Source organism: Orcinus orca, chromosome 10 (assembly GCF_937001465.1).
Source record: "Orcinus orca chromosome 10, mOrcOrc1.1, whole genome shotgun sequence".
Classification (NCBI taxonomy): domain Eukaryota; kingdom Metazoa; phylum Chordata; class Mammalia; order Artiodactyla; family Delphinidae; genus Orcinus; species Orcinus orca.
Genome location: NC_064568.1, coordinates 37,390,239 through 37,413,493, shown reverse-complemented (window position 1 = coordinate 37,413,493; position 23,255 = coordinate 37,390,239). Strand labels below are relative to the sequence as shown.

The window sequence follows — 23,255 nt, the reverse complement described above, 5'->3', positions numbered from 1 at the left end:
ATCAACATCACTCACTAGAATGGGTACACTTGTTACAATTGATGAACCTACATTGACAAATCATTATCACCCAAAGTCCATAGTTTACATCAGAGTTCACTCTTGGCGTTGTACACACTATTGGTTTAGATAAATATATCATGACATGTAACTGCCACTATAGTATTATACAGAGTAGTTTTACTGCCCTAAAAATTCTCTTCACCTATTTATCCCTCCCTCCCTGCTAACCCTTGGCAACCATTGATCTTCTTACTGTCTCCATGGTTTTGCCTTTTCCAGATTGTCATATAGTTGGAATCATACACTGTGTGGCATTTTCATATTGGCTTTGTTCATTTAGTAATATGCATTTAAATATCTTCCATGTCCTTTTGTGGCTTGATAGCTCATTTTTTAAAAATCACTGGATAATATTCCAGTGTCTGGATGTACCACAGTTTTATTTATCTATTTACCTATTGAAGGTCATCTTCGTTTCTTCTAAGTTTAAGCACTTATGAATAAAGCTGCTATAAACATCCATGTGCAGGTTTTTATGTGGACATAAGTGTTCAACTCATTTGATTAAGTACCAAAGAGTGAGTCTGATGGATCTTGTGGTAAAAGTACATTTAGTTTTGTAAAAAATTGCCAAACTGTCTTCCAAAGTGGCTGTACCATTTTGGATTCCCATCAGCAATGAAAGTTCCTGTTGCTCCACATCCTCATCAGCATGTGGTGTTGTCAGTGTTTTGGATAGTGGCTATTCTAGTAGGTGTGCAGTGGTATCTCATTGTTTTAATTTGTAGTTCCTGAATCACATATGATGTTGAGCATCTTTTCACATGCTTATTTGCCAACTGTATATCTTCTTTGGAGAGGTATCTGTTCAGGTCTCTGCCCATTTGTTAATTGAGAACAAACTTGTAGTTACCAGTAGGGAGAGGGGAGGGGGGAAGGGCAATATAGGGGTAGGGGATTAAGAGGTACAAAGTATTAGGTATAAAATAAGGTACAAGGATATATTGTACAACACTGGGAGTATAGGCAATATTTTATAATTATAAATGGAGTATAACCTTAAAAATTTATTCTTATATGGAGTGTGCTTAAGAAATCTTTGTCTAGCCACAAGATCACAAAAATGGTCTCTTGTTGTCCTTGTATAAGTTTTACACTTTTAGATATATTTTGAGGTAATTTTGTTTATAGTGCAAGGTATAGGTTGAGGTTCTTTTTTTCTTTTTGTATATGTATGTCTGATTGTTTCAGCACCATTTGTTGAAAGACTATCAATTCTCCATTGAAGTGCTTTTGTACCTTTGTCAAAAATCAATTGTTCGTTTATGTGTGGGTTAATTTCTGGATTTTACAATCTATTTCATTGATCTCTGTGTCTGTTCTTTAGCCAGTATTACACTCTCAATTATGGTAGGTTTATATTAAGTCTTAAAATCAGGTAGTGTGGGTCATTCAAATTTTTTCTTTCTTCAAAATTGTTTTGACTATTATAGTAGTCATTTGTCTTTCCTTTTAAATTTTAGAACTTGTTAATACCCTACCAAAAATTTCTCTGGGATTTTGATTGGGATTGAATTGAATCTATAGATCATTTTAGGGATAATTGATATCTTAACAGTGCTAAGTTTTATAATTCGTGAAGATGGTAAACCTCTTCATTTATTTAGGTCTTCCTGCATTTCTTCTTTTCTGTCCTCTTCAGGGGCTGTTAGTTTTCTGGTTTTCCCTGTGAATGTGGGACTGGTTTTCAAGTTTAACATAGGGCTGTGGAGAGGGAGATGGGATAGGGCAAGTTAAGAGGGTTCTGACTGAGATTCAGATTTCTTGAATAAATACTCTTTGGAATATTTCAAGTCTTTAGTTTGCTTCTAGAGTTCTAAAAAAGTTGATATTGACAGTGTTTGCCAGTGTTATTATTGATTTTACTGCGGATAGGGTTTTTTTGGCAGTCCTTACTCTGCCATACCTGCTGATGTCATTCTTTATCCTGTTTAAGATATGGTAAAGTGTCACATTGGTAAGGTTATCACTTACCAAAAATAAAGATATTGAGACTCTCAAGTATAAATTGAGTTATTCAAATTTATGATCTCATGTGTTGTACTAAATAGAAGTAAGGGTATTATTTTATTGTTTGTTATGATTTCAGGGGAGAAAAAGTTGATTGTTTTCCTCATGGCTTTGTTGTGGGACTTAAAGGTTAATACATGGAACAACTCAATTTCAGAACATGGAATTAAGGATAGTAAGCTCTCAGTTAATATTAGCTATCATCAACAATCTCCTCTTTCTTTTTTCTTCATATTCCTCCTTTAAATATAACTCTTAGCTTCCTCTTCTACTCATTGGAGTTGTTTCCCCTTAAACCCAAGTAGAGAAACTATAGCAACCCTCTGAAAATAATAGATTGGATTTAAGAAAAGTTGGTAAAAAAATTTCCTTTCTCTGAAAATTGTTTCTATTGTGTAATTTTAACTTTCATTGTTATTGCTGTTTATGAATGGTGAGAGGGAATAAATGAAGCACTGATGTCAACTTCAGCAACTGGAAAGCCAAGAAATGAGGGTGGTGTAGTTTAGTGCATGGGAGAGTCAGTGAGACCAGGAAATAGAAAGTCTGGGCTGTACTCCCTATTTGCCACCAAAAAAGCTATATGATTTTGGCATTTTCCTAACCCCTAACGGTTTCCTCTGGGAATTTTCAAGGAGTTGAATATATGTCCTCTGAAATCTTTTCTAATTTTTTTTTTTGTCTTATTCAGTTGAAAGGGATTTTGTACTTTTTGATGAAAATTGGGAATGTTGTATTTATTGTAAGATTATTTCTTTTGGAGTAAACTACGTTTAATAAAGGCATAAAGTGCCTAAAACTTACTAGAAAGTTTTGCATTAATTAATTATCCTAAAAATAATGTCTCTTACAGAAAGTGACAACAATATGATTTTAATATCTTTTGTATGCTTTGTTTTAGGTTGGTATAGAGGAGTTTCAACAAAGAAGCCAAATGTAAAGGTAATGAAAAGTTTATTGTTACCTTTTCTAATGTAGAAAGCAGCCTAAGTATATTTGTTTGATATAAAAACAATTCTTACTTGTCGGTCTTTGAATCTTTTACACTAACCACACTCATTCTTTCCTTTATAGAACTGTATCAGACTCTACTCTGTCTCAGCAGTATTAAAATGACCTTTTAAAAAGGACAGAAAAGTGTGTGTATGGTAATAGATGCGAAACTTATTTTGAAAAAGCCTATTTAGGACATTTAATATTTTTTCCTTAAAACAGTTGACAAAAGTACATTGACTTTTTCATAGGCCTAGTCCTGTATAGTCATGTGATTAGTTAGATGAGTTTATTTCTAAAATGGAAAAAACTTTAAAAATAATGTTCAGTTAGATACATCTCTGTTGATCATAATGTTCTTGTTAAAATATGAATTTAAATAAGACTTTTAAGTGCTAAATGCTTATTTTATGGACTAGATTTATGTGTTTATTCTATTACCAATTAATAGTAATTTGATCAAACAAAATATATTTTAATTGGTAGTTGTAATACATGTAGCAACATTTTTTTCCAGTAATGCATTTGCAAAAACTTCTTTCTGCTTTACTTTATATTATCAGTTTTTCTTATATATTTTTTGTAGGCTTAATATTTAGTGTATTATGCTTTTTCTTATGTAGAAAATACCAAAATTATCACATTACTTTTATTAAAAAATAAAAATTTTCAGAGTTGCAATCATCAATTTTGCCAGTAGAATCACTTGTCATTAGTTTTTAAGGTAGTGATCATAAGAAGACAATATCTTCATACTTTCATTCCTCATAGCTAGGGCTTCTTATCCTTGGCAATGTTGACATTTTGGGCCAGATAATTCTTTGTTATCTTGTACATTATAAGAAATTTAGCAGCGTATATGACCTCCACTCACTAACATCTCCTCTCAAGTTGTGGCAGTGAAAAATGTCTCCAGACATTGCCAAAGGCCCTGGCCCTGGGGAGTGGGAGGTAGGTGGGGTGGTGGTGGTAACATTGACCCAGTTAAGAACCACTGCTCGTAGGTAATTTTTTACCTTGTGTCTCTAGTTTTAAGACACACTTTCAGGTGTTATTTCCATCTCAGGAAGGCTCATGTGGAAATAACTTCTATTTGTATTTTATGTTTGTTACCTTGATTTGAAATTGTCAAAAATTTAGAACTTGAATAAATGAGAAATCTTATAAATGATTGGAAAGCTGTAATTTGTGATATTACGTGCTATTTATTTATTTTTATTAATATTTGTGATCTTAGCCACCCCACCACCTTGCTTCAAATACTAGGGTTTGGGGATCAGTGTGGAGACAGTGGTCTTTGAAATTATTTTATTTTTGTCTTTAAAATATCAGTTGATGCACAGTGTGTGGCTTGAAAACCTTGTTAAGTGGGACATTAATGATGATACCCTTACAATATTATCTATTGCTGTGTGGCAAAGCATCCCAAAATATAGTGGACTAAAACTAATCATCATTCTGTATAGGTGACACCACTTGTGGCTACAGTTATCTGTGGGCTCAGCTGGCTGGAATGTCCAAAAGGGTTTACTCACACATGTGGTATGTTGGCAGGGATGGCTGGAAGGCTGTCCTCAGCTGGATCACCAAAATAGCTACATGTTGTAACCTCAAGGTCTCTATCTTTCCATGTGGCTTCTCCAGCAGATTAATCAGAGTTCTATTTTAGAGTTAAGGAGAAGTGCTCAGAATCTCATACCTATTTTCCAAATTCTTTTTCCTGCAACAAAGGTGTTTAGCGCCTGTGGGAGAGGCCATTTTGTGATTAATCTTAGCAATGATTTGATAAACTAATCAAAATGAGGGAACCAGATGACACTAATCTAAAGTGTTAGAGGGAATTCCCTGGCGGTCCAGTGGTTACAACTTGGTGCTGTCACTGCGGTGGCCCGGGTTTAAACCCTGGTTGGGTAACTAAGATCCCACAAGCCGAGTGGCGCAGCCAAAAAATAAAAAGAAAAAAAGAAAAGAAATGTTAGAGCTCATTTTGTCTGATCAGACTCCTTTAACTTTTTTAGTTTAGGCTAATGTAGTACTTTTGAGGTTGTGTATTTTGGTAATACCAACTCCATTCTAGAATCTTAGATTACTGTAGCATTTATTAGCGACATGTATATATATACCTCGTGATAGCTAGTATTTATATTCTTAAACTTAAAAAAATTAACAGATGGAAATACAGTATTAACTAAATTTCACCCTGTGGCAGTGGTATTTTATGGAACTATGTTGAAAATTCTTTCATGTTTGTAAAAGATAATCATTTAGTGATTTTACACACATAGAATGATTAAAAAATGCATCCCTATATATCTTTTATTTATCTTAATATTATGATCATAATAATTAGAAATTTCAATAGGTTTTTCATAGCTATTAGTGGCTAAAGAAAAATGAAAAAGTTTACTTATTAAACTATGTCTTTAGTTATGTACAATTTATACTAATAATAAAACTTGAAATAGCCCAAATAAAATAGTGTCTGAACTAGATAGCATTCAGAAATAATTAGTAAATGGTAAAGCATTTCTTTGTATAAAAAGTTTTACTATAAAATGCCCTTTCAGTTATATATTTTTGTGACCATATATTAAAATTGTACAGTTTAAGAGAAGTATAATATGCAGGTAATATGTAATACTAAATTTTGTGAATTAAAAAGTAGGAGAATAAGATAAAATTAAGGAAAAGGAGAACATATATTTGATGATAATTTTGTGCATTTTATAAAGCATATGCCCAAGAGAAAAGGAATGAAATTCAAGAGAATTTATATTTACTTTCATTTTGTGGTTTCAGGATCAGTTCTTATACAGGAATTGTCAACTGGATACCTAGAATTCTGCCAGATAGGAACAGGACATTATTGAATGTTTTACACAGCAAAAACAGAGGTATAGAGGTGTGAAATTGCAAGGCATGTTCAGGGAATGGTAAATAGTCCAAACTGGCTAGGGCATAGTGCCTGGATGAAAGTGATGGATTTTAAGGCAGGAAAGGTACATCGGATCCATATTTACAGAGTCTTACATACCAAAGACTGTAAGGAATCCTAAGGAATTTGGATTATGTCTCTTTGGCAATAGGCGTGTAACAGAGGCACAGATTCACTCTTGCCATACAGTATAACCATGAAATAGAGTTTATTGGAGAAATAGTAAGCACCTGTTAAAGATACATATTTAAGTACTTATGGATAATTTCTGAAATTTGCTCTAAAGTATGGCAGTGGGTAAGAATATGTATGTGGGTATTAATTAATCAAGGTTGGCAAAACATTGATCATTGTTGAAGCTGGGTGGTAGGTTTGTGGAGGTTCAATATACTATTCTCTCTTAATTTTGTATGTAATTTGAAATGAGTGTAACATTACTTATCTTGTAGAATTGTTAGAAATCAATGAGCTTATATGAAGCTCTTAACACAGCGCCTAGCATATGGTAACAGTACAATAAATATTTGTTTCTGTTGCTATAACAACAACTGCTATGATAGCATAGGGCTGGAAATGAGACTTTAAAGACTGCCAGCATCTTGGAGGACAGAAAAAGAGGTACTAGCACATGGAGTTTGAGAACTGGAGTTCATAGCTGGCTAAGGAAAAGAAAGTTTTTAAAAAACAGAGTAATTAATGATTTCAAGTACTGTAGAGTAGTCTAGTAGAATAGAATGGGTACTGAGTAGGGGCCATTGTGTTTGACAGAAGGCCATTGGTGATGTTTTAGAGAATCTCATGTAGTCATAGGATGATAGTGGCAGAAAGCCAGAGTCTAGTGGGTTGAGTGATAGAGAGAAGGTAGAGTAGTTACCACAGTAGGTTATGGGTGAAAGGAAGGAAGTAGATGCAGATTCTTGGGAATATAAATAAGGCTGTAGTGGTGATTTTGTGAGTGGAGGACTGATGAACATTTCAAATTTGATTTAGGTAAACTTCTGGAAAATGCTAGTAATTTATAATGCCTTAAACCAGTTACATGGTTGCCTGCCAATCTATCCCTGAAGAGAGGGATAGATTACAAAAAGATATGAGGAAACTTTGGGGGGTGATTCAAATGTCATTATTTTAATTGTGCCATGGTTTCACTGGTGTATGTATATGCCAAAGCATCAAATTCTACACTTTAAATATGTGTAGTTTGTGGTACATTATCATTTCAGTCTCTCAACTTACTTTGTAGCTGTGATGGTTCATTTTAATACAGACTTGGTCATACACCAAGTCATAATGAGACCTAATCTAATGATTTTTTTTTAATGAAGGAAAGTGCTAATTATCATCAGTAGGAGCTCTCCTAACTGAAAACTTAAAAAAAAATTGACATTTTATCATGGATATTCTGTACTGAAATGTGGGTTTGTGATCTGGAATTTACCTAATAGCTACATTTTAAGTGTTCTCCATTAATGGATCTTATTATTAGTGTGTTTGTGTTGTTGTCAGTGGGGGAGAAGATGGTGGGAGTTGAAGGAAGTGAAGGCTAGGTGATATTTTGTGTCATGCTTATTTGTTGTTGTGTTTGGAGGCCCTCAAGACCCAAAGACTTGAAGATTTGCTCTGGGGACCCAAAGGACTCATTATGTAATTGTACTCACAGCTGTGAATAATTACCGTGGAAGGATACAAATCAAAATAGCAAAGATGCATGGGGTAAAGTCTGGGGAAACCAGGCACAAGCTTCTAAGAGTCCTTTCTCAGTGGAGTCATACAGGAGAAGCTTAATTCCCCCAGGAGTATTGTGACAACACATATGAAGTGTTGCCAACCAGGCAAGCTTGCTTGAGACTCATAGCCAGAGTTTTTATCAGGCACTGGTCCTGTATGCAACCTCTGTGTAGCATGTAACAAAATTCCACATTCCTGGAAGGAAAGCAGGCGTTCAGCAGCATAAACCATGTTGTTTGTAGAGATAGTTGAGGCACAGTGAGTACTTCTTATCAGTTAATGGTGGGAACCCAACCAAAATTAAGTATAAATTTAAGTATCGGACTTTCAATTGGTCCACTTTTTCAGCAACACTTTTTATTTTCAGTCTTTTTAATTTTAGACATTCTAATGGATGAGCTAGTGGTCTGTTGCTTTGCTTTTAATTTTTATTTCCCTAACGACTAAAGAGGTAGAACACCTTTTCAAATGTTTATTGTCCTTTAACCTCTTTTTTTTTTCTGTGAAGTGTCCATATCTTTCACCTATATTTTACTGGGTTGTTTTCTTATTGAGTTATATGAATACTCTACTCTGAATACAAGTCCTTGTAAATATATTCTTTCACTGTGTGGTTTGCCTTTTCATTTTCTTACTGTTGTGTCCTGAAGAATAGATTTTAATTTTGAGGAAGTCTAATTTGTCATTAAATTTTTTTTTTGTTTTTGTTTGGGGCTTATAGTCTATCTTCAGTATCTTTGTCTAATGCATTCTCTCAGTTTTGATTAGTTGTATTTTGCAAGAGATTTTTCTATTTCAGTATATTTTTGAATTGTCCTAGATATTCATGCTATTTATTTTTTAACGTCTGTAAGACATTTAGTGATGATCCCTCTTTCATTCTAGGCTTTAGGGAGCTGTGTCCTCTATTTTTCTTGGTCAAATCTATTTAGATTTTTGTTGTTTTGATCCTCTCAACTTAACTTTTGACTTAAAAGGTTTTTTTTGGTCTGTTTCACAGATTTCTCCTCTTTATTCTATTCATTTTATTTGCTTTGGATTTACTCACCTTTATTTTTCAAAAATATTTTCATTGGGTATACAATTCCCTTTATTTATTTTCATTTTATTTTTAACATCTTTATTAGAGTATAATTGCTTTACAGTGGTGTGTCAGTTTCTGCTTTGTAACAAAGTGAATCAGTTATACATATACATATGTCCCCATATATCTTGCCCCCTGCATCTCCCTCCCTCCCACCCTCCATATCCCACCCCTCCAGGTAGTCACAGAGCACCAAGCTGATCTCCCTGTGCTATGCGGCTGCTTCCCACCAGCTATCTACATTACGTTTGGTAGTGTATATATGTCCATGCCACTCTCTCACTTTGTCCCAGCTTACCCTTCCCCCTCCCCATATCCTAAAGTCCATTCTCTAGTAGGTCTGCATCTTTATTCCCGTCTTGCCCCTAGGTTCTTCTGACCATTTTCTTTTTTTTTTCTTAGATTCCATATATATGTGTTAGCATAGGGTATTTGTTTTTCTCTTTCTGACTCACTTCACTCTGTATGACACACTCTAGGTCCATCCACCTCACTACAAATAACTCAGTTTCCTTCCTTTTTATGGCTGAGTAATATTCCATCGTATATATGTGCCACATCTTCTTTATCCATTCATCTGTCATTGGACACTTAGGTTGCTTCCATGTCCTGGCTATTGTAAATAGGGCTGCAATGAACATTTTGTACATGACTCTTTTTGAGTTATGGTTTTCTCAGGGTATATGCCCAGTAGTGGGATTGCTGGGTCGTATGGTAGTTCTATTTTTAGTTTTTTAAGGAACCTCCATACTGTTCTCCATAGTGGCTGTATCAATTTACATTCCCACCAACAGTGCAAGAGGGTTCCCTTTTCTGCACACCCTCTCCAGCATTTGTTGTTTGTAGATTTTTGATGATGGCCATTCTGACTGGTGTGAGATGATATCTCATTGTAGTTTTGAGTTGCATTCCTCTAATGATTAGTGATGTTGAGCATTCTTTCATGTGTTTGTTGGCAATCTGTATATCTTCTTTGGAGAAATGTCCATTTAGGTCTTCTGCCCATTTTTGGATTGGGTTGTTTGTATTTTTGATATTGAGCTGCATGAGTTGCTTGTATGCTTTGGAGATTAATCCTTTGTCAGTTGCTTCATTTGCAAATATTTTCTCCCATTCTGAGGGTTGTCTTTTGGTCTTGTTTATGGTTTCCTTTGCTGTGCAAAAGCTTTGAAGTTTCATTAGGTCCCACTTGTTTATTTTTGTTTTTATTTCCATTTCTCTAGGAGGTGGGTCAAAAAAGATCTTGCTGTGATTTATGTCATAGAGTGTTCTGCCTATGTTTTCCTCTAAGAGTTTGATGGTGTCTGGCCTTATATTTAGGTCTTTAATCCATTTTGAGTTTATTTTTGTGTATGGTTTTAGGGAGTGTTCTAATTTCATAGTTTTACATGTACCTGTCCAGTTTTCCCAGCACCACTTATTGAAGAGGCTGTCTTTTCTCCACTGTATATTCTTGCCTCCTTTATCAAAGATAAGGTGACAATATGTGTGTGGGTTTATACAATTCCCTTTAAATATGTCAGTTCATTGTCTTCTGGCTTTATAGTATTTCTAATGAAAAGTCTTTATTAATTCTTATCTTTGTTTCTTGTACTATAGTGTTTTTAAATATTTGTTTTGATTTCTGGATGCTTTTATGATTTATCTTTATCATTGTTTTGGGCAATTTGCTTATGATATATTTTGGTGTTGTGTGTGTATGTGTGTGTTCATCCAAATTTATATCATGGAGTTTCCTATATCTGTGGGTTGTGTTTTTCATCTAATTTAGAAAAATTTTTAAATGATTTCCTGAAATATTGCTACTTCTCTTTGGTTCTCCAGTTCCACATATGTTACACTGTTTTATAATATTTCAAAGATTTCTACTTCTAATTTAATTTATTTTTCGGTCTTTTCCCCCAGGTCTGTTTGGATAGTTTTAATACTAGGTGTTAAAGTGTGCTACTCTTTCTTTCATGTATCTAATTTGCCATTAAACACCTCAAATGAACGTTTTCATTTAGATGTTCTGTTTTTCAGCTCTGTTATTTCCATTTTGTTCCATTTTGTATATTGATAGCACTTCCCTTATGTTTTCTTTTAAATCTTGGAGAAATTTTAATAGCACTGTAAACTTCTGCTAGTTCCCATTATATATCATTTTTGGTCTCTTGCTATTAACTGCTTTTTCTCCTGGTTATGGTTTAAATTTTTACATATCTGGAAATTGTTTTGTTTTCTAGAATTTTGAAGTTATATTGTTGAATTTCTTGATCTGAATTTTGTCATCTTTTAAAAAAAATTGAATTCATTTTTGCAGGCACTTAATTTACTTGTAATTCAGCTTGATCCTTAAGGTTTGTTAGAGTGTGCCTGTAGTAGCCCTTACTCTGGGGTTGTTTGACCTTACTTTTTTTTTTTTTTTAAAGGATAATCAGCATATATACTTTTTAAAATTAATTAATCAATTAATTTTGGCTGTGTTGGGTCTTTGTTACTGTGCACGGGCTTTCTCTAGTTGCGGTGAGTGGGGGGCTACTCTTCATTGCAGTGCACGGGCTTCTCATTGTTGTGGCTTCTCTTGTTGTGGAGCATGGGCTCTAGGCCTTCAGTAGTTGTGGCACGTGGGCTCAGTAGTTGTGGCACGTGGGCTCTAGAGCTCAGGCTTAGTAGCTGTGGCACACGGGCTTAGTTGCGCCGCAGCATATGGGATCTTCCCGGGTCAGGGCTTGAACCCGTGTCCCCTGCATTGGCAGGCGGATTCTTAACCACTGCACCACCAGGGAAGCCCCTGTTTGACCTTACTTTTAATATGCAGTGTTACTGGATCTTTATTTGAAGAACCATGTGTTCACTGAGCTCTTTCCATTGTGGTCGATTAGAACTTTAATGTGTACCAGTCTTAGGTATGCTCTAGGAATTGTTCAGCTTATAGCTGTCAATTATTAGTTACTCTTTCCTTGGCCACATAGAGTCTCACTCTCTGTAACTGCAGCTTAGTTTTCAGCTAAATACTCAATGGAATCTCTCTGAAGAATTCTGTACTTCTTTCTCTTCATGATTCCCTTCTGTTTTCTGCCCCACAAAATTCAGCTCTCTCAGCCTTCTCCTACTGGTGTTTGGCTTTTAATCTTAGTGACAGTGGCTTACTCTGTGCTGTCACTCTCTGATCAATAAAGGCCTCCAGGCAAAAAGCGTTGGAAAATTGTATGACTCATTTAATTTGTTTCTCTTCTCCCAAGATCACATTCCTGTGCTGCTGGTTGTCTAGTGTCTAAAAACATTTGGCATATATTTCAGACTTCTAGTTGTTTTTGATGGAGACAGATCCTGTTGTTGTTATTGTTGAGAAATATTAAGTAAGCATTCTATCATAAGGAATAGAAGAGAGTTTTATTCGAGCCAAGCTGAGGACCAGCCTGGAGTGCAGCCTCCACCAAAGCACTCCAGAGAAGCACGGTTTTCAGCACAGTTTTATATCTTGTAAGAACAAAGAACTGCATCAAACATGACAGGGCTCCATTCCTTCAAGGTTTCAAAAGAGACAGATTAGCTCGTACACAGTGAGTCAGTATGACCTTGGCATCTGGGAGGAAAACCTTATCTTCGAAGCAGTACTAGCATTGGTGTCATAAGAAGGGAGGCATTTATCCCTGTCTTCAAAGTGGACATTCTTTTTACTTCTAGATAATGCATTCTTTTCTTTAATGGTGAAAGCAGATATGCAATGTATGTTTGACAGACTGTAAGCCAGGCTCTTCTAGTTGACATAAATTTCAGGCCAAATCATGTATAAGCCAGAATGGCTTCCCCATACCCCAATATGCAAAAATTTCTTCCATTATTATACTTTATATTTTTGAGATGATTAAAGATTTATGTGCACTTATAATAAATAATATAAACAGATCCAGTGTACCCTTTGCCTGGTTTCCTTTATTGATAACATCTTAGAAAACTATAGTACCATATCAAAACTAGGATATCATTAACCAAGAATTCCAAGAATGGAGACCTGGTTGAGGCCAAAAAAAAAAAAAAAAAGTTTATTTGGGGTTTGTTAGGACTGCAGCCCAGGAAGCATAAATCCAAGACAGCACTTGAATTGTATTCCATTGGACTACAAAATGGGGGAAACTTATAAAGGCAAGACCCACAAGGTTACAGAAATTGTTTATCAAGAATTAGGATTGGACTGAAAGCAGCAGAGTACACATTCTTTTCAAGTGCACATGGAACATTCTCCAGGGTAGGTCACATGCTAGGCCACAAAACAAGCCTCAGTAAATTTAAGAAAATTGAAATCACATCGAGCATCTTTTCCGACCACAATGCTATGAGACTAGAAATCAACTACAAGAAAAAACTGCAGAAAAACACAAATGCAGGGAGGTTAAACAATATGCTGCTAAACAACCAGTGGATCACTGAAGAAATCAAAGAGGAAATAAAAAAATACATAGAGACAAATGAAAATGAAACAGGATGATCCAGAACCCATGGGCTGCAGCAAAAGCAGTTCTAAGAAGGAAGTTTATAGTGATACAAGCTTACCTTAGGAAATAAGAAAAATCTCAAATAAACAACCTAACCTTGCACCTAAAGCAACCAGAGAAAGAAGAACAAACAAAACCCAGAGTTAATAGAAGGAAAGAAATCATAAAGATCAGAGCAGAAATAAATGAAATAGAGACTAAAAAAACAGTAGAAAACATCAGTGAACTAAAAGCTGGTTCTTTGAAAAGATAAACAAAATAAGTGAACCTTTAGCCAGACTCTCAGGAAAAAAAGGGAGAGGGCCCAAATCGATGAAATCAGAAATGAAAAAGAAGAAGTTACAACTGACACCACAGAAATACAAAGGATCATAAGAGACTGCTATCAACTACTATATGCCAATAAAATGGACAACCTAGAAGTGGACAAATTCTTAGAAAGATACAATCTCCTAAGACTGAACCAGGAAGAAAAATTTCTATTTCATATTTTCTAATGAACAGACCAATTGCAAGTGATGAAATTGAATAAGTTATTTAAAAACTCCCAACGAACAAAAGTCCAGGACCAGATAGCTTCGCAGGTGAATTCTACCAAACATTTAGAGAAGAGTTAACACCCATCCTTCTGATACTTCAGAAAATTGCAGAGGAAGGAGCACTTCCAAACTCATTCTATGAGGTCCGCATCACCCTGATATCAAAACCAGACAAAGATATCATAAAAGAGGAAAATTACAGGCCAGTGTCATTGATGAACATGGATGCAAAAATCCTCAACAAAATATTAGCACACTGACTCCAACAATACATTAAGAGGATATACACTATGATCAAGTGGGATTTATCCCAGGGATGCAGGGATTTTTCAGTATCTGCAAGTCAATCAGTGTGATGCACCACATTAACAAATTGAAGAATAAAAACCATATGATCATCTCAGTAGAGGCAGAAAAAGCTTTTGATAAAGTTCAATATCGTTTATGATAGAAACACTCCATAAAGTGGGCATAGAGGGAATATACCTCAACATAATAAAGGCCATATATGACAGACCCACAGCTAACTTCGTACTTAATGGTGAAAAGCTGAAAGCATTTTCTCTAAGATCAGGAACAAGACAAAGATGTCCACTCTCACCACTTTTATTCAATGTAGTTTTGGATTCCTAGCCACAGCAGTCAGAGAAGAAAAAGAAATAAAAGGAGTCCAGATTGGAAAGGCAGAAGTAAAACTGTCACTATTTGCCAGTGACATGATACTATGCATAGAAAATCCTAAAGATGCCACCAGAAAACTACTAGAGCTCGTCAATGAACTTCGTAAAGTTGCAGGATACAAAATTAATATACAGAAATGTGTTGCATTTCTATACTCTAACAATGAACTATCAGAAAGAGAAATTAAGGAGACAATCCCATTTATCATTGCTTCAAAAAGAATAAAACACCTAGGAATAAACCTACCCAAGGAGGTAAAAGACCCACGCTCGGAAAGCTGTAAGACACTGATGAAAGAAATTGAAGACGACAGAAACAGATGGAAAGATATATACCATGTTCTTGGATTGGGAGTATTAATATTGTTAAAATGACTATACTACCCAAGGCAGTCTAGAGATTGAGTGCAATCCCTATCAAAATACCAATGGCATTTTTTACAGACCTAGAACAGATAAATTTAAGCTTTATATGGAAACACAAAAGACCCTGAATAGCCAAAACAATCTCGAAAAAGAAGAATAGAGCTGGAGGGATCATGGTCCCTGACTTAAGGCTATACTACAAAGCTGCAGTAATCAAAATAATATGGTACTGGCACAAAAACAGACACATAGATCAGTGGAACAGAATAGAGAGCCCAGAAGTAAACCCACACACTTACGGTCTGTTAATCTAAGATAAAGAAGGCAAGAGTATACAATGGAGAAAACACAGTCTCTTCAGTAATTGGTGCATAGAAAACAGGACAGCTCCATGTAAAAAATGAAATAACATTCTCTAACATCATATACAAAAATAAACTCAAAATGGATTAAATGTTAGACTGGATACTATTAAAACTCCTAGAGGAAAACATAGGCAGAACACTCTTTGACATACATCGCAGCAATATTTTTTTGGATCTGTCTCCTAAAACAAAGGAAACAAAAGCAGAAATAAACAAATGGGACCTAATTAAACTTCAAAGCTTTTGCACAGCAAAGGAAACCATCAACAAAATGAAGATATCTTACTGAATAGGAGAAGATATTTGCAAGTGATATGACAGATAAGGGGTTAATATCTAACATATATAAATAGCTCATACAACTCAACATTATAAAAGAAGTCCAATTAAAAAATTGGCAGAAGATCTGAATAGACGTTTTTCCAAAGAGGAAATGCAGATGGCCAGCAGGCACAACATCACTAATAATCAGGGAAATGTTGAGTTTGTCAAATGGTTTTTCCTCATTTATTGAGATGATCATATGATTTTATCCTTCATTTTGTTAAACTGGTGTATCCTACTTATTGATTTGCATATGTGGAACTATCATTGCATTTGACTGATAAATCCAACTTAATAACAGTGTATGATTCTTTGAATGTCACATTGAAATTTATTTGCTTATATTTTGTTGAGAATTTTTTTGCATCTATGTTCATCAGAATATTGACCTGTAATTTTCTTTTCTTGTGGTGTCCTTGTCGGGTTTTGATATCAAGGTAATGCTGGCTTTGTAAAATGAGTTGGAATTGTACCCTTTTATTAAGTTATTTTGGATGACTCTGAGAAGAATTGGTATTAATTCTTCTTTAAATCTTTGTAGAACTCACCAGTAAAACCATCTGGTACTGGACTTTTCTTTGTTGAGAGGTTTTAAATTACTGATTCACTCTCCTTATTTGTCATTGATTTGTTCAGATTTTTTCTGTCTTCATGATTCAGTCTTGGTAGGGTGTATGTTTCTAGGAATTTATCCATTTCTTCTAGGTCATCCAGTTTGTGGATGTATGATTGTTCATAGTAGTCTCTTACAATCCTTTGTATTTTTGTTGTATCAGTTGTAGTGTCTCCTCTTTTATTTTCAATTTTATTTATTTGATTCTTTTCTCTTTTTGTCTTTGTCTAGTTAAAGGTTTTTCAATTTTGTTTATTTTTTCAAAAAGCTAGGTCTTAATTTCTTTGCTCTTTTCTGTTGTTTTAAGTTTATTTTATGTTTATTTTTATTATCATTTATTCTCCTCTGATCTTTTTTCCTAGCTTTGGGCTTAATTTGTTCTTTTTTTTTTATTTCCTTGAGATATAAAGTTAGGTTGTTTTTTGAGGTTTTTCTTTTTTTCTTAATGTAAGCATTTATCACTGTAAACTTTCATCTTAGAAATGCTTTTCATGCATCCCATAAATTTTCATATGTTGTGTTTCCACTTTTACTTGTGTAAAGTTATTTTTTGATTTCTCTTTTTTTCCACATTCTCAAAAATATTTAATGATACAGAAATTCACATTAAGTGAAAAGAGCTGGATAGAAACCATACATACAGTTGGACACCTGTTTTAAAAAACACACACAAACACACATGTGCATTTTAGAAAAATACAGCATCACAGCATCAACAGTGATTACGTGGTGGTGGACTTCAGGATCGTTTCCTACATGGTTGAACTGGTCACACAATTTTAAAAGCAGTAAGTGAGGTTTACAAAAAACTCCCAGGAGCGGATGATCGGTGGAAGCCCTGGGACCTACGTCTCTGGAGCCCTGAGCAGGACGGGCAGCAAGAAGAACAATGTTAAGGTAAACCTGCCTGGGGGCTGCTGGGTAAGGTGGTTTCAGATGCAAACAGTTAGTTTCTGCTTTGTCCCAATGTGACTGTGAGGAATACAGTCTTGGTCCTGCCTTCTGAATTTACAACCCAACCAGAGACAGGCCACATGCTAAGAGTTACTGCTACGCCTGCCATAGACATGTCTGTTGCCCTCCTCATGCATGGACCCTGAGGGAAGTGCTATCCGCCCATCTTAGAGGACACAGGCTGATTTCTCTTTTGATTCCTGCTTTGATACATTGGTTTTTCAGGATGGTGTGGTTTCATTTCTACCTATTTGTTTATATTCCAGTTTTCTTCCTGTTAATTTATTTCTAGTTTCATATTATTGTTGTTAGAAAAGATACAATTTCAGTTTCTTGAGTTTGTTAAGACTTGAGCTTGCTTTGTGTCCTAACATGTTATCTCTCCTGGAGAATATTCCATGTGTGTAGGAGAAGAATGCTGCTGTTGAATAGAATGTTCTGTGTATTTCTGATCATTTGGTTTAAAGTATTATTTAAGTCTGATGATTTCTTGCTGATTTCCTGGTTTTAAAGTCCATCTGTTGTTGAAAGTGTGTATTGAAATCCCTTACTGTTTTTATATTGTTGTCTATTTCTCCCTTCAGCTCTGTTAGTATTTAATATATTTAGGTGCTGTGTTGTTTGGTGCATATGTATTTACAGTTTTTATATTCCCATGATGAATTAACCCCTTGGTCATTAAATAATCATTCTTTATGCTGTCTGGTTTTTGACTTGAAGTCTATTTTGTCTGATATAGGTATAGCTACCCCTGCTCTCTTTTGATTTACATTTGCATGGAATATCATTTTCTATTTCTTCATTTTGAGCCTATGTTTATTCTTAATGGTGAGTTGAATTTCTTGTAGGCAGCATATAGGTGGGTTATATTTTTAAATTCTTTCAGTGACTGTATGCCTTTTGATTGGTGAATTTAATTCACTTACTAATGCCATCCTTTTGTGTATTACTGCAGATTTTTCTTTATGGTTACCATGAAGGTTACATAAGATGTCTTACAACAGTCTGTTTTATTACACTGATAACATCTTAATGTCAAACTCATATAAAAACTCTTCCCTTTTATTCCTCTTTTCCACATTTTATATTTATGTCACAATCTACATCTTCTTATGTATCTATTGACAAATTGTTGTAGGTATAGTTATTTTAAATTCTTTTGTCTTTTAACCTTTATAGTAAATTGATTAATTTAATTTTATTTTTGGCTGCATTGGGTCTTTGTTGCTGCACACGGGCTTTTCTCTGGTTGCGGTGAGCAGGGACTACTCTTTGTTGCGGTGCGCAGGCTTCTCACTGTGGTGGCTTCTCTTGTTGTGGAGCACAGGCTCTAGGCACGTGGGCTTCAGTAGTTGTGGCTCGCAGGCTCTAGAGCGCAGGCTCAGTAGTTGTGGCACATGGGCTTAGTTGCTCCATGGCATGTGGGATCTTCCCGGACCAGGGCTCTAACCTATGTCCCCTGCATTCATAGGCGGATTCTTAACCACTGCGCCACCAGGGAAAACCCCTAGTTAATTGATTAATGTGTTGCCATATTACAGTATTAGAGTATTCTGAATTTAACTATATATTTATCTTTATCACTGTGTTTTGTATTTTCACATGCTTTGGTGTTACTAATTATGTCCTTTCATTTCAGATGAAGAATTCCTTTCATCATTTCTTATAAGGCAGGTTTAGTGGTGATGAACTCTTTCAGTTTTTGTCTTGGAAAGTCATTTCTCCAATTTTGAAAGACATCTTTGCCAGTATTTTTAGTTGGCAATTTTTTTCTTTCAGTACTTTGAATGTATTATTCCACTGTTTCCTTGCCTGGCATATCTGCTGAGTACTACTGATAGCCTTATTGGGTTTACCTGATAAGTTACAAACCTTTTTTTCTCTTGCTGCTTTTGAAATTCTCTTTGTCTTGGATTTGAGTCAGTTTTATTATAATGTGTCTTGGAATTGACCTTTTTGGGTTGAATGTTGTTGGAGACCTAGCTTCATGAACTTGGATGTCCAAATCTCCCAAGATTTGGGAAGTTCTCAGCCCTTATTTCTTTAAATAAGCCCTCTAACCCTTCTCCCTCCGTTGTCTTTCTGGAACTGCAATACTACATAGACTGTTTCCCCTTATGGTATTCTGTAATTCATATGGACTTTTTTTGCTCTTTAAAAATTTTTTCTTTTGTTCTCTTCTGACTGGATGACCTCAAGGTTCCTGTGTTCAGTCTCACTAAGTTTTTCTTCTTTTTGATCATGTCTGCTCTTGACATTCTCTGTTGCAGTTTTCATTAAATTCATTGTAATCTTCAGTTCCAGAATTTCTATTTGGTTCTTTTTTATGATTTCTGTACATCTTTTAAACTTCTTATTTGTGTATTGTTTCCTTGATTTCATTGAATGATCTTTCTGTGTTTTCTTGTAGTTTGTTGAGCTTTCTTTTTTTTTTTTTAACATCTGTACTGGAGTAGAGTTGCTTTACAATGGTGTGTTAGTTTCTGCTTTATGACAAAGTGAATCAGTTTTACATATACATATGTTCCCATATCTCTTCCCTCTTGCGTCTCCCTCCCTTGTTGAGCTTTCTTAAAACAACTATTTTGACTTTTTTTATTGGACACATCACAGATTCATTTCTTTGGAGTTGGTTACTGGAAAGTTGTTGTGTCCCCTTTTTATCATATCATGTTTGCTTTATTTTTCATGTTCCTTGAAGTCTTGCTTTGCTGTCTTTCCATTTGAAGAAGCAGTCACCTCCTTCATTTTTACTGACTCTCTTCAGTAGAGAAGTATCTTCTGTCAGCCCTGCTGGTTATTCTGAGGCTTTCTTAGACCTTTGCTATGTATGCACCTACTCCACACTTCTTGTTCTCTTTTTTGGGGTGGAATTTCTAAGATTGTATGCTTTTTCTCAATCCTGCAAAGTTAGGCTGGTTGCTGCCAGTCTCTTGTTTGCTTCACCTAGGGTGGTGCTGCATGCTTAAGTTTATGTGCTTTCTCCCAATTCTGCAGAATTGAATGGCTTTCTGCATGTGCTTAGTAGCCATGTACAAAGGCTTGCACTCATTACCACCCTTGGTGGTGTGCACAGGGAACTGGCCACAGAGTTAGGGAGTGTGATGGAGTGTGCAGAGCATTGGGGATGCTCATGGGCCAGTTGGGAAGATCTGCAGGTGTGAGGCATCTCCATTGGCTCATGGACAGGCTTCCTGATGGAGTCCATGAAGTAGTTAGTAGGATCCATGTCCCTTTGATGCCCTTTGATTCCTGGTTCTTGGTATGATGAGTGATTTTCAACTGAAGCCTGGACCTTTGGGTATTATGAGACTCTGTATTTTATTTAAACCTTCAATTTTACCTGGCTCTTTGTGACAGTACTTCTGCAGAGGGAAGAGGGGTTTTACCTCATTACTGCCAAGGGGGTTTGAATCCCATGTTTCCCACTCAGCCTCTGTTGACACCAAAGGGTGAAGGCTCCTTGTTTTTCCTTGTGTGGGAATTCCAGCTTCCTACTAGTGTTCCACTGATTATTCACTGGTTGGAAGGCATTGTAGTACTTCCTTACTGCTCCCCATGTGGCCTTCAATGACACCAGGAGGAGGGTGGTGGTCTTGTTATTTCTGAGTGATGGTGAAAGTTTGAGCTCTCCCCTTGGCCTCTTCTTATACCAGCACAGCAGGGTGATGTAGGGAATCTCATTAATACTTGTTAGGGGTAGAAGTTCAGGTGCCCTCTGAACAGTAGTCTCCACTGCCAGAGTGCTGGTGGCTTATTATTGCCTACTGGCATAGAAGGTCTTGGCTCTCAACTTGGTTTTCTCTGATACTGTACCAGTTTGGGTGCCTCATTACAGCCTGATGAGGGTCAAAGTTCAGTCCCTCCAATTGACCTTGCTTGTGTGGGTGGGAGTTGGGCCATTGCTTTTTTTGGGTGGTATTTGGAAGCAATATAGTGGTTATTATTGAAAAGTTTTTTGTTTTGATAGGTGGATCCTTTCCTGGTTCTTAAACTAGAAAGAACAGGGTTTTTTAGGGTCTTTTTCTGTTTGTGCCTTTTGGTGTTTCCAGGTCTCCAGCTTTTTTAGCTTCAAGTAGTGGATACATAAGGTAAAAGAAAATCTAGAGAGTTCACCACTGTGCTATTTCTTGCATCTCAACCCCAGTGGTTTGCCTTCTTCTCTTCACCTTTCAGAGTCTTCCAGTTTTCAAAAATACTTTTATGTCCATATATATATATATATATATATATATATGACACACATGTTATATATATGACATATGATGTATATTTTTATGTATATTTTGTGTATCCATATGCATGTTTTATATATATATATATATATATATATATATATATATATATATATATAATGTCCAGAGTTTTACATTGTACTTAGCAGGAGGAATAGTGAAAAATATGTCTTCTTCCATCTTCTTAGAAGTATATGCTAATTCTGTGTGTTTTAAACTTTTTACTATTAATTCTTCCCTTACAGATAACCAGTTGTCATCATTTAGGTTTGGTTATATGTGGTTGTGTGTTTTATCCTATTTTCAATCCCATATTTTCACATATTAGATTTCTCTGTTGGCATAGGTTATAGTTTATTATGAGCCAATATATAAAATACATTACTGGTGGCCTTGATGTCCATGGTAACCACAAAGCAAAAATCTACAGTAGATTCACAAAAGATAAAGTTATGGGAATCAAAGCATACCACAGTGGAAGAATCATCAATTCATAAAGGAAGGCAGCAAGAAAGGAAGAAAGGAATAAGGGAACCATAAAACAGCCAGAAACAATTAATAAGATGGCATTAGTAAGTCTTTACCTATCAATAATTACTCTAAATGTAAATGGATTGAATTCTCCAATCAAAAGGCCTAGAGTGGCTTGATGTATTAAAAAAAAACAGGACCCAGCTACATGCTGCCTACAAGAGACTTACTACAGCTTTAAGGACACATGTAGCTTGAAAGTTAAGGTATGGAAAAAGATATTTCGTGCAAGGGGAAACTAATAGAGAGCCCAGGGAGCTATACTTATATCAGATAAATAGACTTTAAGCCAAAAATTAACTAGAGACAAAGAAAGTCATTACATAATGATAAAGGGGTCAATTTATCAAGAAGTTATAACAGTCTTAAATATATGTTCACCCAAAATGGAGCCCCTAAATATAGTAAGCAAATACTAATAGATTTGAAGGGAGAAGTAGATAACAATACAATAGTAATAGGAGCCTTCAGCACCCCATTTTCAGCACTGGATAGATCATCCAGACAGAAAATCAACAAGGAAATGTTGGACTTGAACTATATTTTAGACCAAATATAACTAAGAGACATATATAGAATATTCAATCCATCAGCAGCAGAGTACATGTTCTTCTCAGTTGTAAATGGAACACTCTTTAGAATAGGTCATATAACAAGGCTTTAGCAAATTTAAGAAGATTGAAATCATACCATGTATCTTTTCTGACCATAGTGGTATGAAACTAGAAATCAGTTACAGCAAGAAAACTGGAAAATTCACAAATATATGAAAATTAACACATTCTGAACAACCAATGGACCAGAGGAGAGATTAAAAAGAAATCTCGACACAAGTGAAAACAGAAACACAGTATGCCAAAACCTGTGGGATACTGCAAAAGCAGTTTGAAGAGGGAAGTTTATAGTGATAACTGCCTACAGTAAGAAAAAAAAAAAGATGTTAAATAAACAACCTTACTTTACATCTGAAGAAACTAGAAGAAAGAAGAAGAAACTATGCCCAAATTTAGCAGAATCAAGGAAATAACAAAGATCAGGGTGAAAATAAAAGAAAAAGAGACCAAAAAACAAGAGAAAAGGTTAATGTAACTAAGAGCTGGTTCTTTTAAAAGATAAACAAAATTGACTGAGGAAATAAAAGACTCAAAATGAGAAATGAAAGAAGAGATATTGAAAATGATACCACAGAAATAGAGGATTATAAGAGACTACTATGACAATTGTATGCTAACAAATTGGACCACCTAGAAGAAATGGATAAATTCCTAGAAACTTACAACCTATCCAGAATGAATCACAAGGAAATAGAACATCTGAATAGTCCAATAATCAGTAAGGAGATTGAATCAGTAATAAA

At 35.3% G+C, this 23,255-nt stretch overlaps 1 protein-coding gene across 12 annotated transcripts in view; it reads left to right on the top strand.

Annotated features, from left to right (window-relative positions):
- The window catches only part of DOCK3 (dedicator of cytokinesis 3), a 413,180-nt gene that overhangs the window by 75,993 nt on the left and 313,932 nt on the right, over positions 1–23,255 (top strand). For all 12 annotated transcript variants that reach the window (XM_033424479.2, XM_033424476.2, XM_033424475.2 and 9 more), the window contains exon 3: positions 2,975–3,015. In XM_033424479.2, the coding sequence (XP_033280370.1) occupies positions 2,975–3,015 (41 nt within the window). The remainder of the gene's footprint in view (positions 1–2,974; positions 3,016–23,255) is intronic.